Source organism: Stegodyphus dumicola, chromosome 2 (assembly GCF_044657685.1).
Source record: "Stegodyphus dumicola isolate Sdum_Otavi_A_Nest chromosome 2, ASM4465768v1".
In the NCBI taxonomy this organism is placed as follows: Eukaryota; Metazoa; Arthropoda; class Arachnida; order Araneae; family Eresidae; genus Stegodyphus; species Stegodyphus dumicola.
The window spans coordinates 174791941-174809428 of record NC_140769.1 but is presented as its reverse complement, the minus strand read 5'-3'; the positions used below and the strand labels follow the sequence as shown (position 1 = coordinate 174809428).

At 32.0% G+C, this 17488-nt stretch overlaps 1 protein-coding gene across 3 annotated transcripts in view; it reads right to left on the bottom strand.

Moving 5' to 3' along the window:
• LOC118181534 (pancreatic triacylglycerol lipase-like) overlaps window positions 1-17488 on the bottom strand; it is a 41978-nt gene that overhangs the window by 3523 nt on the left and 20967 nt on the right. Inside the window, exons 6-7 of one of the 3 annotated variants that reach the window (XM_035350702.2) lie at window positions 16291-16467; window positions 10785-11062 (exon numbers count right to left, since the gene is read on the bottom strand). In XM_035350702.2, coding sequence (XP_035206593.2) covers window positions 10788-11062; window positions 16291-16467 — 452 coding nt within the window. In that variant the 3' untranslated portion in view covers window positions 10785-10787. Of the gene's footprint in view, window positions 1-10218; window positions 11063-16290; window positions 16468-17488 lie in introns of those variants that run through there. The other 2 variants (XM_035350701.2, XM_035350703.2) reach the window with 2 other exon arrangements.

Here is a 17488-nt window from a genome sequence, read left to right as displayed (position 1 = left end):
TAGTTAGTATACACTTAATATATAGTTAGTATACACTTAGTATATAGTTAGTATACACTTAGTATATAGTTAGTATACACTTAGTATATAGTTAGTATACACTTAGTATATAGTTAGTATACTGTATAGTTTTTAAAGAAACAAGTGAGTGAAGACCTTGGCATTCTAAGGGTTAACACGCTGGCCTTGTATGCATCATTGACAATGTTTCACCCTCTGTTTCGGCGACCATTCGCGTTTCCTTTGGTGCTGGAGTCAACATTGTATAAGATGCAAGCAGTTTTACACACGAAATCTTTAAAGAAAAAGTGCGTATACACCGGTAAATAAAATGGTTGATTTTAAGTAGGCTTATGATCAGTCGCCCCATTTGCTTCTGTAGTTCCCAATGGGAAAGTAAATTTTGTTGTATGTTTGAAATTTGATAAACAGCATGTTGTTATCGCAACGTGGCCTACGCTCTGCAACGTACCGCGTATAAATGAAATTCTCACGTTGGACGAATTAAATGGAGAGCATTAAGATATGCGTATACACAAAATCACGTTCCGTAAGTCCGTGTACTGCAAGGGTTTATTTTAAGTACATACATACAGATTCTGCATTATTAGCATAAGAAGTGTTATTCACGTTCGAGGAATTAAATAGAAAGAATTAAAAAAAGCGTATCCGCAAAATCGCTTCCCGCAAGTCCGCGTACTGCAAGGGTTTAGTGTAAGTACATATATATACATTCTGCATTATTAGCACAAGAAGCGTTATTTGTCTCAGAACTCACTTTTTTCCCGTATCATTTTTGTGTCCGTATCACTTCTCAAATTGGTACCATGCAATGTTATCTTAATGTAGTATTTATAAAAATAAATAACAAATGAATAATCTGATATGTATGCATGTATATATGTTCCTCGCACTAAAATTCGACGACACTTACAGCCACCGAATTAATTATACATGTAGTCCTCCACTCGAACAAAACAACCTCGATATCATCGAACATATCAACAATTTTGAATTTGTTTTTGATTTTTGTCATATTGTGCACTATTGACTTAACATAAATACAAAGATAGTAAGAGCAGATTTTGAGTGTTGTAGTCAAGACGTCATCTAAGTATTTTATTTCATACATTTTAGTGCGAACCAAACTAAGAGAAATAGCTTTTAGATTAACTTTTTTAAATATTTTATTTTATTCTTAAATTTACTAAGCATCCTTTTTTGTATTTATTAAGCATCAGACTTTTACTAAACAACTGTAATTTCACTCAGTTTTATTAAATCTTGCGTAGTCGATTATTTTTGGAAAATCTTAATGTTTATTTACATTTATCATCTGATTTAATCATTATCAGTAATCGATTATTTTTTTTTAATTCTTAATGTCTTGTTTATACTTAACATCTGATTCAGGAAACATTTTTCAGCGCGGCCGTCATATTTTGTTAGTAGTGCGAGCCATCTATTAATGAGAACGCTACATGAATCTTTAGCTTGCTATCGCACGCAAGCGTATTCGGCAGGACATAGTTTTATGTCAGAGATTTGTACCTTAAAAATCGCTTTTAAAAAGGCTATTTTTAAGGCTGAACAATAATTTTTAATCAAGTTATTTACGCGTTATTTATCAACAACGTTAATCGATTAAATTCAAGAAACAATACAAAGCGAACTTGGAACCGGATCTTTTTATCTGTTCGAAATATGTCCCCTACCATCTATTGATACATCGATGAAATCTGAAAATGTTAAGCAGTAACAAAATCTCTTGATTTTGACCTCGAAAAATTAAAATTACCAAATACGTTGGTTCTATCTGTCGACTGAATATGCTTGTATGACAAATAAACCTATTAAGCCTATTATACACCTTGCGTCAGTAAAAGTTTATACAAAATATTCTTAAATTTGTTCAGTAATCTTTGATAGGCATGAAAATCAAGACACATTGTTAATGGGGTATAATATCTCTTCTTGAATTGCATAAAAAGTTTTGATATTCCTTTCTTAATTAAAAGCAAGGCAATCTTTTCTGAATGGAACATATTATTTCCAATTATCTTTTCATTAATTTTTTTTAAATATTTTTTATATTACTTTAGAAGTGCCCTATGATTCATTCCTCAGAAATAAAGGGCTCCAACAAAACATCTGATCATGACGACGACAATTTGTAAGTTATGTTTTCTCTGCATTATAATATTCACTTACATAAAACTTATATCATAAGGCGTTACGCAAACTCATTTGCAGAGATGATTGTAAATATGCAGTATTTTTTTCAATAGCATTTGTTGAGAGTACTGACATCATCTATACAGCACAATCTGAACGTGTCGTACGAGGCATTATTACTGATAATTTGAAGTAAATGCGAAATTATTGGAAAATTAAAAACTGGTGTATACTATAGTTTATCTTAAATACAAACTGCAATATAAATATAAATTAAGATGTCATAAAAAAAGTTGGATTGCAAGTGATGGTACAGCTGCCAGGACTGGTAAAAATTAGAAAAGTTATAAATTAAAAATCTACAGTGAAAGGAAAAAAAAATTTAGACTGGTTTTTGCCCTATATATTACATTTTAATAATTAAGCTGTTTTTGTCAAAAATTTACAGATGATTAATTTGATTGAAATATGAGGTTCCAACCTCTTCTCCTATAGCTGTGTATGTGGAACCTGGAGAACTAGTAAGCGAACAAACGCTTTAGCTCAGGAGACAGAAACGTAAACTCAAGTAGGGTTAATTATTTCTCAAAATCCTTTATTTCTCAAAATAAGAATTTACAGACCGCTCCTATCTTAAAGCATACAAAAAAGCCTCCACTTGGGCTTGAACTCAAAAGTACTAAGAAATCAAAATTAACTAATGCCTAACTAAAAGGATATAGCCGAAGTTATCAAAATTCGAAAGAAGTTATCCCTTAAATGTTGACTAAACGGCGAAGCTATCAAGGGCCTGAAATACGGCCCAGCGTAGTAATAGCTTAGAAAGAATGTAGCCAAAAGGCAAACGCGCGCCAGTTAGAATCTTTGGCTCTCTAACAAAGTCAGTGAAACTTCGACTTAAGTACCGCTCTTCCTTCATTTGCGTTAACCGCGATTTTAAACACACTCTGGCAGGAAATTGTAAGCTGAAATTAGAAGGGAGACGAAAGTAGCTTCAACTAAAGATAAGTGTTAAAACCTAAGATAAACCTTACAGAAATAAAAACTAAACTTTACCGTGAACGAACTCTGAATAATCAAGAATTAATTACATTGTTTGAAGAAATTGAAAGTGGATACGGAGAAATGATTTATTTTAATGAAGTGAGATTCATAATTTGAGGAGCTGTATTAAAATGTTTTTTCTGATATAATAAATGAAATAAAAACTTTCATGAAATAACAGAATAAGCCATCGACGAACTACATAATAATACATGGATAGAAGATTTAGCATTTGTTGTTGTTGTTTATGTCCATATTACACAGAAGAGAGGTTGGACATCTATTTGCCAATCTAGTTTTGAGGTAGAGACCCCAGGGGATGGTCTAGGGGTCTCTCACCCCTCTCCCTTTCCACCAAACCAAGGACTTTCAGCTCGCCATGTATTTAGAGTGCCCTCATGCCGCAAAGACACTATACATTTACAAACATCCATGACTTCCCCGGGATTCGAACCCGAACCCTTCAATACCGTAGTAGGCTCCCCTAATCACTGCAGAGATTTAGCATTTCTTGTTTACTTAACTTAATAAATTTAAGAGCTGCGAGGAAAGGATAATCTTACCATTGATACAATATATATGTTTGTACTAAAGCTTTCAAAGTTAAATTTTAGCCATGAAACACACATTTCATTTATGCGAAACAGAATGAAAAATTTTACATAGTTCCTACAGTTTAAATCCTGTCCTGTTATTCAAATAAAATATCTAAAAAATATGCAGGAAAATCACCATTATTACGATAACAATTTGAAGAAAGATTTAAAGATTTTGGAGTCTAATTTTATAGCATTTTTTACCACTCAAAACAAACCAGATTAATGCTCCAGAAAATCTAAAAATGGAGCTAATTAATTTAAAATACCGTATAGATCTTATTCAAAGATTTGAAGACAGATTTAATTAACTTTCATTGGCATTTGTGAAAATATATACATCATCAATTAAGAATATTTGCAATAAAAAAATCTGCATTTTTTTTTCATGTTGTTGAGGAGTACATTAATATGTGAAATATTTTTTTCGCAGCTGAAAACTGTTCGATTGACCGATTAGCAATTACAATATGTGGTGAATGGAGATGAAAGTAATTTCCAACAAATTTTCTGATAATTTTCAACAAATGAAGACAATTCTTTCCAAGACTACATGCTATAAAGTGTCTAGCTTCAGTAAAAAAAAAAAAAAAAAAAAAAAAAAAAAAAAAATTAAAATTATTTTTATACAAACCCCAAATTTTTTTTATGAATATGTTGAAGAAAAGTTTAATAACTAAACTAAAAAGTATATGTTGCTATTATTTGCTGTCAAATTTTGTCCCCCCCCCTCGGAATGCATTCTCTGAAAACGTAAGAAATTAAGAAAATAAGTAATAACTTTGTTTATATTCAATTTAATTTCAAAGTAAGAAATTTAGTAGTTAATTTACCATATTAGAGTTATTTGAAGTAAGATAGAGATAAGAACATTTTTATCATCTTATCAGTTCGGAAATTTCATAATTAGAAATCAGTATAAATTATGGAATTACAAAGTATAACCGACTGAAATTTCTTGCAAATACTGATAAAAAATTTTAATTTATTTGATTGATAAAATTTTGATTTTCAGATAAAAGTAAATATAATAAATTTGGTTTCTTTTCGCCTTTGATTTATTATTTTCATTGTTTACGAATATTTTGTTAAATATTTAGCAACCGAAATTAAAAATTCAGCTATTTATTTTTATTTTGTTCCTTTGTTTTCCTTTTGTTAAAAAAAAAAAAAAAAAAAAAAAAATTGCCAGTTACTTTCAGGTCGTGCATTAGCTCCATACACAATTGAAGATTGTGACCATTGACTTCATTCAGAACACATTATGAAATTTTCTAGATTAAATAGGGTACAAAATGCTTTGGCAAAACGCTTTCTAATTCCACTTTAAAATTAAAATGCTAGATGCATTTAAAAAATTCGGTTAGCTGTCAAGTTACATCTTTTTAAACTGGTATTTTATTCTTTTATGGTATCAGGAAAGACTACTTACTTTGAAGCCTCAGTTAAATTACTGTATACTTTCTAAAATTATAATTTTCACTTTTTATTTATTAATTTTTATGTCATCAGAGTAAATCATCAGCTGTTTTAATATAAAAAAGTGTGAATTGTCCTTTTTATCTAATGTTTGTCAGCAATAGAGTAATAATCTGTATTTACGTATTTTCTTATCTGCAGTTGAACCACATGTAACGATTTGAAATATTTCGCACCTTTGACAGGCAAAGGGTTAGATTTATGGGCTGCTCGTTTTGCAGTTTAAATATAATGACTTACTGATAGGACTTCGCAAAGCTACTGCTTTAATAACCGTTCTCAGTAATCATAGAAACAATAAAGAATTTTTAAACATTTCTTAAAATCCCATGTGCCTTATCAGTAATACCTCATAATCCTTTTTAAGTAGTATGATAAAATTTTATGATAAGAAATTATTTCATGTTTCGTTTAATGCTATTCCATTATCAGCTTCAGACAAACTATGCTGAAATGAATGTATGGACTAGAAATTAGGTCTTTTAGCATGCACAAATCCTACTTAATCCAGTTATGTTATAATTAAGAGTATTAAAGTATCGTCTGTATAATTATTAGTAAGAAATCTCCATTGTTGTTCTAGGAGAGTGAGGTGAATATTTGTAGTAAAGTAGTAAAGACCTATTTTCACTAAAACAATGGGCACAGCAAAAAGCAATACATTTACTGGTCCTTTGGATACGTGGACTGTATATCAGATACGCAGTCATACTCCGTCCATTGAGAATGCAATTGCAGAAAACTAGACAATACCACTTTCTACCCTCTATGCGGATAATACAGAAGTCGAGTTTAATTAGTAGAAAACGTGTGTGTTGGTATTACATAACTAATGCTGGTAGATAATATCTGCATTAATTTATCTGATTATGCTTCTCTGATTAGAGATGAATATGACATATTCATAGTGCTTAACTGTTGATGGTATTCCTCATGTGCTCAATGAAGATATAGTGATTGGAATTAAGGTAGATTATTTAGGGTATAATTTCTTAACTTTTTACCTTAGAATGCATTTAAGCACGTGAAATGCATCCAGCATTGCTTGCTTGTTTGCCAAGATAGACGAATTAACCCGCGATCACCCATAAATGGCGTTATGAAACTCAAGAAAGAGCATGGAGACGTCTGAATAGTCAATAATGCTTTTGTTTGCATGCGATATTTGCTTGATTTTATGACTTAATATTTGCACTCTGCACTGGTTTTTCCAGTCTGTTCGCCGACTAAAAAAAAGACTGTGGTTATTTAACATGCATCACATTTCTTTCGTTACTAAGATATTAATGTTAATTTGCTGAAACTTATTTATTTGTTTTAAATTCTGATTCAAGCATATAGCCTTTTTGTTTATGCCAAGGAAAACTTTTTATTTTCATCTGCTACCATAAATAATAACATTGGGCTTACAATCTGAACTCTGATTATTGACAAGTGTTCCGTCAAAAATCCCATCTTTAGATCATACAAGCCGTTTTTAATCCATTGAAACTTTAGAAAGCAAAATGTGTAAGAAGTGAAACCTTGGTTAACAAATGCGCAACTTCAAGAACAAATTATTTGGACTATGTCTTGGATGATGAAAAGTGTCACGATTTACGAATTCTCAAATCGACGACATATAGTTTTATTATGGTTATGGTATTTCGAAGTATGAGTGCATTAAAATGTCATTGTATGCCGTATAATTAATATTGAGGGTTTTCTGGAAAAATCATTTTAATATTTTCGATTGCTTAACGACGCTTGGTGACTTGCTGGATCGTGCATTTATCCTGGAAGAAATTATGGCCAGATTGGGTGGAGAAATTATGACAGGGTAGAAACTTTGAGCGCTTTAATACTTGGCAGCTTTTTAGTATTTATGACATTTCGCCTATAGGTAAAACCGTGAACTAGGAATAAGTTAACAATGAAGGTATTGAGAAGTCACTATAGAACCACAAAACTTACATCATCCAGAAAGAACTACAAAAACCTCGGGAGCAGCAACAAATGGCGACTCTAGAAATGCCTTTTAAAGAAGAAGGAAAAATGATTTTATTCTGTGATCTAGTAAATTCAGCCAAACGGATTAAGATGGAAAGTTTTCAAGTATCGGCATCATCCTGATAATACATTAGCAAACTACAGCATAAGAAATTTTACTGACAATGTACGGCTCAGTTTAGAAACCTTCTAAAATATAACCAACACTAAATTTTAATCAGACAAATTTCGAGTAAAGCAGATGCCCAGTGAGTTCTCTCCAGACGACAAAAGTTTTTATTCTGAAACCCCAAATTTCCTCATGATCTATGAAAATGAGATATATTTTAATTAAAATACAGAAGTACCCCTTGCATTTTAGACCTGGAATCTCTTAAAATACGACTCTTATATATTTATTTTTAAATGCTACAAAATATATTAAGTGCCAGATATGTAAGTCGTGCCGTTTAGAGGATTAATCAGAGTGGTGCTTAGAGACAAAGCCAAAACAAAATGCCTTCTAATGAAATTATTTATTATGGTGTTTTCATGCAAAGGAATTTCGCATTTAAACAATAACACCTTCTTCATCATATTCCACTTACGCCCCCCCCAAGTAGCACGACAACGTCGTGAAGACATTGCTGACTGGTCCGAGAGGTTACAAAGTGGTCATGGTACAAAGTGGTCATGGTACAAAGTGGTCATGGTACAAAGTGGTCATGGTAACGACGTCTTTATAACCTTGCGAAGACGCAAAATATTTGCCGTTGCATCTTGGCAATTTGTCGACGTCGCTGAAACAGCATGATATGACTGCTTTTAGAAGTGGTCGTTTTAGCGTCTTTTTCATGGTTCATCAGCGTTACTTTTTAGAATGAAAAGAGAATAAAATCTGCCCTTTCAAGAATCTGAAGTCCGCATAAGATTTATTTTGCAATGTTTCATTACTTTCTTTCATCTAAATATATTAATCTAAGGTAGATTCGTCTAATGAAATATAAAATTAATGTAAATATTTGAATTATTAAATTTAATTAGTTTTAAAAATACTTAATAATTTAATTAATTTTAAATTATTGTTAAAATTTCGTTAAAATAATTAATTCTTAAAATATTTTTTTATAAATATTATACCAAAACATTTAAAAATGAAACTAATTTATAAAGTAAGTTATTAAGTTATGCATTTTATATATTTTAAAAAATCGTATTTCCTAAATAAATGCAAATCACATGTTAGCAACTATTTCACTGCTGAAATATGACTTTGTTTATTATTTTTCAATTAAGGACGAATTTATTTAAATTAATATGCTGACATACTATGAAACATTTTACCGCATACAGATCAAAAAGTACAATTTTCGCGAAGATATAATTGTGCGTGATGATGTATTCACGGATAAAAATGGAGCGTCCAATGTTAAAAGGCGAAGCATATCCATGCATATTTAACGGCTATCCAATATATATGACGGAAAACTCACCGACAGTCAGGAGAAGCAGAACGGAAAAATTAATGGAAAAGGAGAAAGATACATTAACGATTTTAAAGGCGAAAGGAGAAAGAAATATTAATACTTTTTAATGGAAAACGACAAAATTAATGGCTTTAATAAATAACTAATAAATATTGACATCAAAATTAAAAAAACTGTAAACAAAAATACGAAATTCATTACCTATAAAAATTCTGATCAACTGTTTGTTAAGTTTTCGTCCATCTCCACGCATTTAAAAATGCTTGGTTTAATCCTAGTATACGGTACACTCGGGATTTGGAGATATTGACATTCCATATATATAATTTTACCGAACTATTGCACTAGTTCGGTAAAATTAAATTATTTTGATCCATTTTATCTGTTTAATATTATACTGATCATACTTTATTTATATTTACTGATTTCCATTGGTTTTGGATTATCAGGCTAGACACCAAATACTGTTATAAAACTTTAACTTTTTGCATCGGTTGAGGCCAAATCTATATCTGTCAAACATCTGAAACTCCCATCTATACGATTTTTTGTTGGAATGGATTTCCTTCTTCCCTGGCAATTGGAATACTACAGCGTTAAGAATAACCTACTGAAGTGAAACGATTACTTCTCTTGGAGATTATTTTGCGGTTTTCCCCACTGTGCACAATTCCCTCTCACACTTGCAACTGTGAGTTAGACGTTGAAGTAGAGAAGACAGAAGATACATTCACATAATAAAGCTGCTTTTAGTCGCAAAAAAATGACTGGAATGTCATTTAGCAAATCCCGAAATCAATAAACAATGCGCTGATTCGATGGAAGAAAGCACCATGTAGGAAATGGATGCAGGATTTCGGGAGACCCGCCAGATGGCTTAATGGACGTTTCGGGCTACTTCGCTGTGAAAGAGTTGAATGAGCAATCATATGCTTCCAGGAACGATTAATAAATTAAAATTTGTTATGAGAAAAGCTGTTTTGATTGACAAACAATCTCCAAGAACAAATAAAATTCGTGAATCAAGGTTTCACTGTCCGTTCATTTCGTCCTCGTAGAGAAACGCATCTTCCTCCTTTACAAACTTGCCTTGCTGAAATGAGATATTGAGTGAGAACAAGTGCTTATTAGCTGAAATCACGATCGGAATTTTCCGGAAAATGTCACATGACATGTCTCATGATCTCTCATTTCTCTGAGACAAAATAATCTGTGATTCGAACTGTGTACTTCTCAGATTATTGTTAAGTCCAACCTAGTAACCTTTATGGCCTTACCAAACTGTCGTCAAACTACCTGTTACCATATTCCAAAGATTAGCCAAACTGTGAAGCCTGAGAGAAAGATAAACATAGGTACAAAGCCTTATTAATACAAACATTAATTTTTACATTTGCAGTTATTTTACTTTTTGGGCGTTTTGTTATCTAATAATAGCATTAGACACTATTACACATTAAAAGAACAAATCAAACGAACTACTATTTTTTATTCGAAATATTTCTAATACATTCTTTTTACGTTATTTCCTAAAAAGTAGTTTTCACGAATAAATTTTATTTCAAAATAGAATTACATTAATAGAATTCATAAAGCCGATAAAACAGTCACAAATGACAGACAGATTTTATTGGCTTCGAAATTTACACTTAAAGCTTCATTCGACACCGTACAGATTATCGGCATTTTCTAATAAAAAGAGAAAGTCGAACATGAGTATTACTTAGAAATCAAGCCTTATTTTTTGAGGGATGCTGGCTCTCATATGAACTATTATTTGAAATAAAAATACTGTAGTAGCAACGAATTGTGTTGAAACTCGGATAGTAAAGTCTCCTATTTTTCCACAGTATTCTAAAATACTCCTTTCTGTCTAAGAATATGTTAAATTCGATGCCAAAAACTTATTTACATTATAGACGTATTCCTTGTTTGCAAACTGTGACATACATTCATTACAGAAACAAAATCGCGTACACATTGGATATCAGTTCACATATTTTATTATCTTCTGATAAAAAGAACATTTACGCACTTTTTATTCTTCCTTTTCATAGCAATACGGTGCGTCTTCAGTTGTTTCGAGATAAAAAACAATGGATGTGTCTTTCCTAGCTAGCTGTTTGTCATTGATTGAATAAAAGCCCATGCTAACACAATTATCTTCACAAACACCCCATTTGTCTCTAACGATGTTTTCTGTATTATCGCATTGTGTTGACTTGAATTTGCAACTGGAATATTTTATACTGGCAATGAACAATTCGTAAGCTCTTGTATGGCTGCACAGTATGGCATAAATACTCTTTGGAACTGCAAAAATAAAAATAAAATATTGAAAGCATATCACAGTTGGTAGAAATTCATATTATTATTAATATATCATTATTCTTTCAAAAATAATTACGCATAGCTAATTCACACTTCTGTCTCAAAATACCTTTTAACAATCAATTAGTATCAGGTGTCTCTCTACGGCAGGCACTAGCTATTTTTAGACTACTAAGGCCAGAAGAGGTGGTCATTTTATTGCGGAGGCATCTAATAAGAGTAACCATTACCTCCAATTGAGGAGGCATACAATTGCATCTATGCCTTTTCTGGGATTCTAACTCGAGCCCTTCGGTATCACAGTCGGCTTCCCTAACCACTATACAGTCTGGGCGGGGGTCTAAAGTGTGTTAAGGGCTGTAGTATAAGGTGCATATGGGCTGGTTATATAGTACAGAAACGTGATATTCATCTCTTAAGGAAATAGGGTTACTTTTTAACTCCTTATTAGGTTTTGAATAAATATTTTAGAGCTGGAAATGTAGGATATGCTGATAGAAAAGTAGTTCTGAGATGGTAATTTAGCAGGCTTACAGTACCTTAGCAGCCATGCAAAGAAATCGATAAAGAGGAAGAAACCAAGAATTTAAAACATAGGTTTTTTAAATATTTATGGCAGCAGTAATTTGTATGAAAACGGAAAATGCCGCAATCTGAGAGATTTATATTTATATTAGGAAATCCGATTATAGGAAATACGTAAAATTCAAGACTAAACACAGTTACTGCACAAGGAATGTAATAAAAAAATTCAATAATCTAGTTGACAGAAATATCTTTACATTAATTAAGTTTTTTATATTAACTTGCTAGTGTTATTTTTCCTACTCTTGCGTTAAAATTATTTAGTAAGAAACTCTTCAGTGTTTCTTTGTCCTTGAGTTCTTGGAGCGCAACAGCTTTAGTTCTGTAGTTTTTACAAATGCTTAAGGTGTAAAAATATGCAAACAAACAAACCTTAATATGTAAATTATCTAAGTGAGCTTATTCTTTCAATTATGACATTACATCTGCGTTAACAGTATTGAGCTCAGATAAAAAAAAAAAAAAAAAATTCAAGGTTACTGTCTCTATAATTTTTACATTCATTGATTAAGCCTCCACTTTATTTTGTGTGCATGTGCGTCTGTGGTGTATGCATGTGTGTGTTATGGCATTATTTATTTAATAGTATTATACAGCTAAAGGAAGTTTTAATATAAATTTAGATTTTTAATACTTTTGAATTTAATTCTGACTGAATACCAAGTGATGCTACTGTTGGACAGATGTCGAACATTTGTCAAATAAATGTTGTGTTTCAAGTATTGGTTACCTACAAGTCTAAAGGATATTTTTGAATCGGCCGAAGCTCAGATAAAAAAGTCGTATAGAATAATAATATAATAGAATTTATTCAAGTAGACTTTGGACATTTTTACGTTTGTCATGCCTATAGTTATTTTCATTTATTAAATCACAGCGTAGACGTTAAATAAAAATCCGGTGTTTTATAGCTTGCCTTACATTATATGGGCAGCTTTTAGACTTGACTGTTAAGCCTATTATGGTTTTTTCTGACGAATAACTCTTTCAAGGCGTTAAAATATCCCGTAAACTACCTTAGACCTGTAAAATATTTCATAATTAATCTTGTAGAGAAATTAGGATATTTTAATGCTGATAGCTGCGAAAAAGGAGCAATGCCCTTGCTGGGGCTCAGACCTCTCGAATACGCGTCGAGTGTGCTGATCATTACACTACGAATACACAGCAAGAAGGCGGGAGAAATACCTTGTATGTTCCCCCTTTTAAAGGGCAACTGGGGATTAGGGGACCAATCGTCAAATCCTGTTGGTGAAGAATCATCATCCAACACCCTTTTTTAGTTCTGGCGCCACAGTAGAGACATTAGATATTTTTTTTTTGAAAGCAGGAAAGATGAAAAATTAGCAATACCCTCGCCGGAACTCGAACCACGAACTTCCCGAATACGCGCTGAACGTGCTGACCACTACACCACGAAGGCGGGAGAAATACCTTATATACTCCCCCTTTTTAAAGGGCAACTGGAGATTAGGAGACCCAATCGCCAAATCCTGTTGGTGGAGAATCATCATCCACCAACTTTTTCAGTTAGAGCGCCACTCTAGAGACATTAGGATATTTTGATGCTTAAATTTGTGAAAATTGAACAATGTCTTCTTGGGGACTCGAACCTCAGACCTCTCGAATACGTGTGGAGTGTGCGGACCATTACCACGAAGGCAAGCTAAATAGGCGGGATAAATGCCTTATGATCTTTCTACAATAGTGACATAAAACAGTTCTGATTTTTTTCTTTCTTTTGCATTTCTTCTTTCAATAAAGCAATAATCTTCTCCGAATTTTTTAAGTGGGAAAAAGTAATTTTTCATATATTTCGTAAAAGCGCATAATGATAGTTTGTGAAACATCGAATAGAGGTATTTGAAATGAAAATCCCCCGAATATATATTTTGGCTGGCTCCTTGAAATAATCTCAAACGAAAACTGAAGCATAAATACATTCGTACGTTGTGGAACATTTTCGATTTACAGAACTAAATGCTAGCAAAGTTTTCATTATACATTTTACAAAAAGTGTTTTAATGTGTTGAATTTATTAACTTTATTTTTAATCGTAACTTAAATGTATAGTTCTCACGAAGATTCTGGGAAAAAGAAATTAAATACTTTACTCTAAAAAGGTATATCCGTTAGGAACTTCACAAACAAGTTCAAATACACCTGTGGAAAAAATAAGCTTTTAAAATACAGATTTCGCGTTTTCTCTTTCAGTTTCCATCTGGCGAAACAGTTCACTTAACAGTTAGGCTCCACGCCATGCATGCTGGTTCTAACACTTGGTTGTGGAGTTTTTATATCAATAAACACACAAGCAATTAAATTTCGTGCAATTCGTGTTAGTTGAAGATACTTTATTTTTTTATTTTTTATTTTTAAATTTCTTTATTTCATCATTTATTAAAACACTAGCATGCTTATAATAATTCTTTATTGTATTTTATTAGATACGACTTTAAGTTTCAAATGTTGCCTTAAATCAGAATCAAGATGCCTGGTTAATTAACCCCTTATTTAGCTACATGCCTCTCTTATTTGGCAATATCTTTATTTGGACACTTTATTTTATCACTTTATTTGGACACATTACTCAGTTTCAGAAAATCATAAAGTAATATTCTGCTTCCTTAACTCGCTTATTAATCTCACCGATGTATTTTACATGTTTCCGTATACAAATAGGAGGAAATTTGGCAACTCGATAACAATATTTGAATGATAATAGTAACCCCGATCACTTTAAGCGGCGCCTACTGTGTATACTACTATATATATAATACACGTGTATGTGTATATACACACACGCACACATACACATTCAGCTATTTTTTTTACAATTTTATATTCTTTACAATTTATACTTTTATTTTTTTAATTGTTTTTGTATTTTGAAAAGTTTATCTTTCATTTTCAGTATTTCCTTTGGAGAGCAGCACTTACGTTTCGTAATTTAATTTTGATTTAATTCTTGCCTCTTGATAAATTAATTTCGGAGCATACTGCGCTACTTTAATAATCTACATCATCTTAATTTGAAATACTCAGCTCTTAAATATATATACATGCATATATAAACTTTGTAGAAGCCTGTTTTTAAGGCGAAAAGATTTTAATATTATTTCTGCGCAAAATACTACTGAAAAATTAATTATAGAGTAAAAATGTAATACTTTTTTTGGAACTAACTTTTCAAAGACCTTTCAAATTAGTTATATTTTTAAATTTCTTAATGACAAATGTTTTACATATTTATATACATATATAAGTGTGTGAGTATAATTTATGCAATATTATTCGATAAATGAAACATCACATAGTAAACTTTACTTGGATATAAAATATAAAAATATGAAAAAAAAACTGTCTTGTGATTGCTAATTGGTTCTTTATTAGGGAAAGGGAGGAAGTCGATCCTGAAGATGAAAGGTTGTGAAGAGAAATTGCTCTTCTCTGGCTTTAAGTTTCAAGATCCCTGATGTCCTCCCATCATAATTATAATCTTGAATTTAGACATAGATATTTCCTCTTCCAAGATAAATTTCTGTGTTAACATTCTGTTCCATAATACAGCAGTTTCAGCTGCATTAAGTATTTCCCTTAAGCAGATATCCCCCTCTTCCATTCTTTCTGCCAGAAGTGCGGGAAATTATCTTATAGTATTTGTATCAATATTTGCCACGTAACTTTGGTGATGTGTAGACGCAATAGCTTTAAATAAACTTTCCGTGATATTAATATTTGGCTTGCAGATTTTTTCCTAAAGAATTTTCTTTTCCTGTATAATCCGAAACCTCTACAGTATACTCTTCTGAGCCATATTCTTAATTCTAGTGCGACAATATTTTTTTCATTTCTGAAATCGGACAAGTCTGCTCTTGGTAATAATTATGTCCTTCAATGTTACGACATCTTTCGTAATTTCAACAAAACGAACTTTATCGTGTTAATTCTCCACTTCCTAAGTAGGTCGATTTATAACCTGAGCTAATGTCCGTATAGTTTTTCTGCCTTCGTACAAATGTATGAAGACAGGAAAGAAACATACAAATGTAACATATTTTAATTTTCCTCTAAATAATTTCCAAAGTGTTGTTTTAAGTTTCCGGCGTATTCGATTTCGTCTTTCGTATTCCTTTTAAAAGTAAGTAAACAATGAACACTGTCGGTAATAAACAAATGACTAAACTACTCATACAAATATTGTTTAAATGAAAACAGTAGGGGTCAGGGAAAACAAGAATTTTTAATGGAGGCCATTATTCTAACTGATAGTTTCAGAATGAATGCTACAACATTTGGTAGTTACGTAACTGCGAAATTACGTAAGATGGCGGTCAAGTCTAACAGGTAGAAAAAATTGATATGAAATGGATCTGGATATAGAAGAAATAGACTTTCGCGTTTCATGTTTTCTTTGGAGGGGACTTTCGTGTTTTGTGTTTTCTTTGGAGGGTTTTTCGATTACAATTTAGGAATTCTTACACTTAAAGAACTCTAAGTAAACAAACGTAAATAAATAATAACTTTAAATTAAGGATTTAATAGTTAATAATTCATTATATGTAAGTAATAATTTTAAATAAAAAATCTGGAATTGGGTATCGAATTTCAGCTTCCATACTTACTTTCTTGAGATTTTCCGCTGCTTAATTTCTTAATTAAAGTAAATAATTTTAAAGGATTGCTTGAAATTTCATTGAAGAGAGTTGATTCCGCCTCTTCTACACTTTTACAACCAGGTTGGTTTACTCCACCGTTGGGGTAAAAATCAAAATGCCCAAGTGGACCTTTGAGCCCAAAACCTAAAATAAAATAGTGAAGAAATAAATTATGGAAATATCTGGTGCATTTCATAGCAAAGAACACATCTGGTAATCAAAAAACATCTGACACTTTGTTAGAAAAACTCGATGAAGTACCTGATTTCGTCCGAAAAGAATTTGGATAGCTCACATACTAGAGTGCGGTAATATATGTGAGTGCATTTAGAAGCGTTATACTATTTTTGATTTCTCTTTTAGGTATTATAACACATCTTAAATATTTATTAAAGCCCCCTTATTCGATCATCTTTGTTTCATATTTACCCACTGTATAAAACAGCTGCAGGAGCATGTCGTAAAATTTATATAGCATTTCGGAGTAATATTTTAACAAATGAAAATGGTACCATTCACTCAGAAGGAAGGTGATTTCTTTAGTGTTTAATCTAGAGCAATAACTGCATTGTCAATAACTGAGAAATGACGAACACCAGCCTCGCTCTTGGTGCCATTTTTAGAGGAAAATTTCACCTGCAGGATAGCCTCACTTTCTCTCTCAACAGCAAACAGCTTCAGACAGGTGAAAAGTATTCTCTTCCGTAATATAATAGGCGATAAACCAGCTTTCGCACTGAGAAAGAGAGAGATTTGAGGAGTACTTTGGTAGGTATCATTTTGTGTTTTAATCAACAGACCCAGAATCTTTCTCGAGCATCATGAAAAGAAATTTTGCCTTTATCATACTTAAAATCCTGACCACTAGTTCGCCCCACTATCCCACTGCATTAATGATCGCAATAATTAGCTTCACACATTTGTCATTCAAACGCGATGAGAACACTGAAATCCTCACAAATCGAAAAGAGAATTCACTTGCGAGATGAAAACGATTCTAGGCCATCACAGATGCTACAATGCTTCACTATATGCTTCATAATGCAACAAAGAACCAACTAAACGGCATTGTCTTCCAACGTAGGATAATTCACTGACTTCCAGCGTAACGACTAATTATATGAACTCACAGGACTTCTAAACATGTTCAGAACAAGCGCTCAGG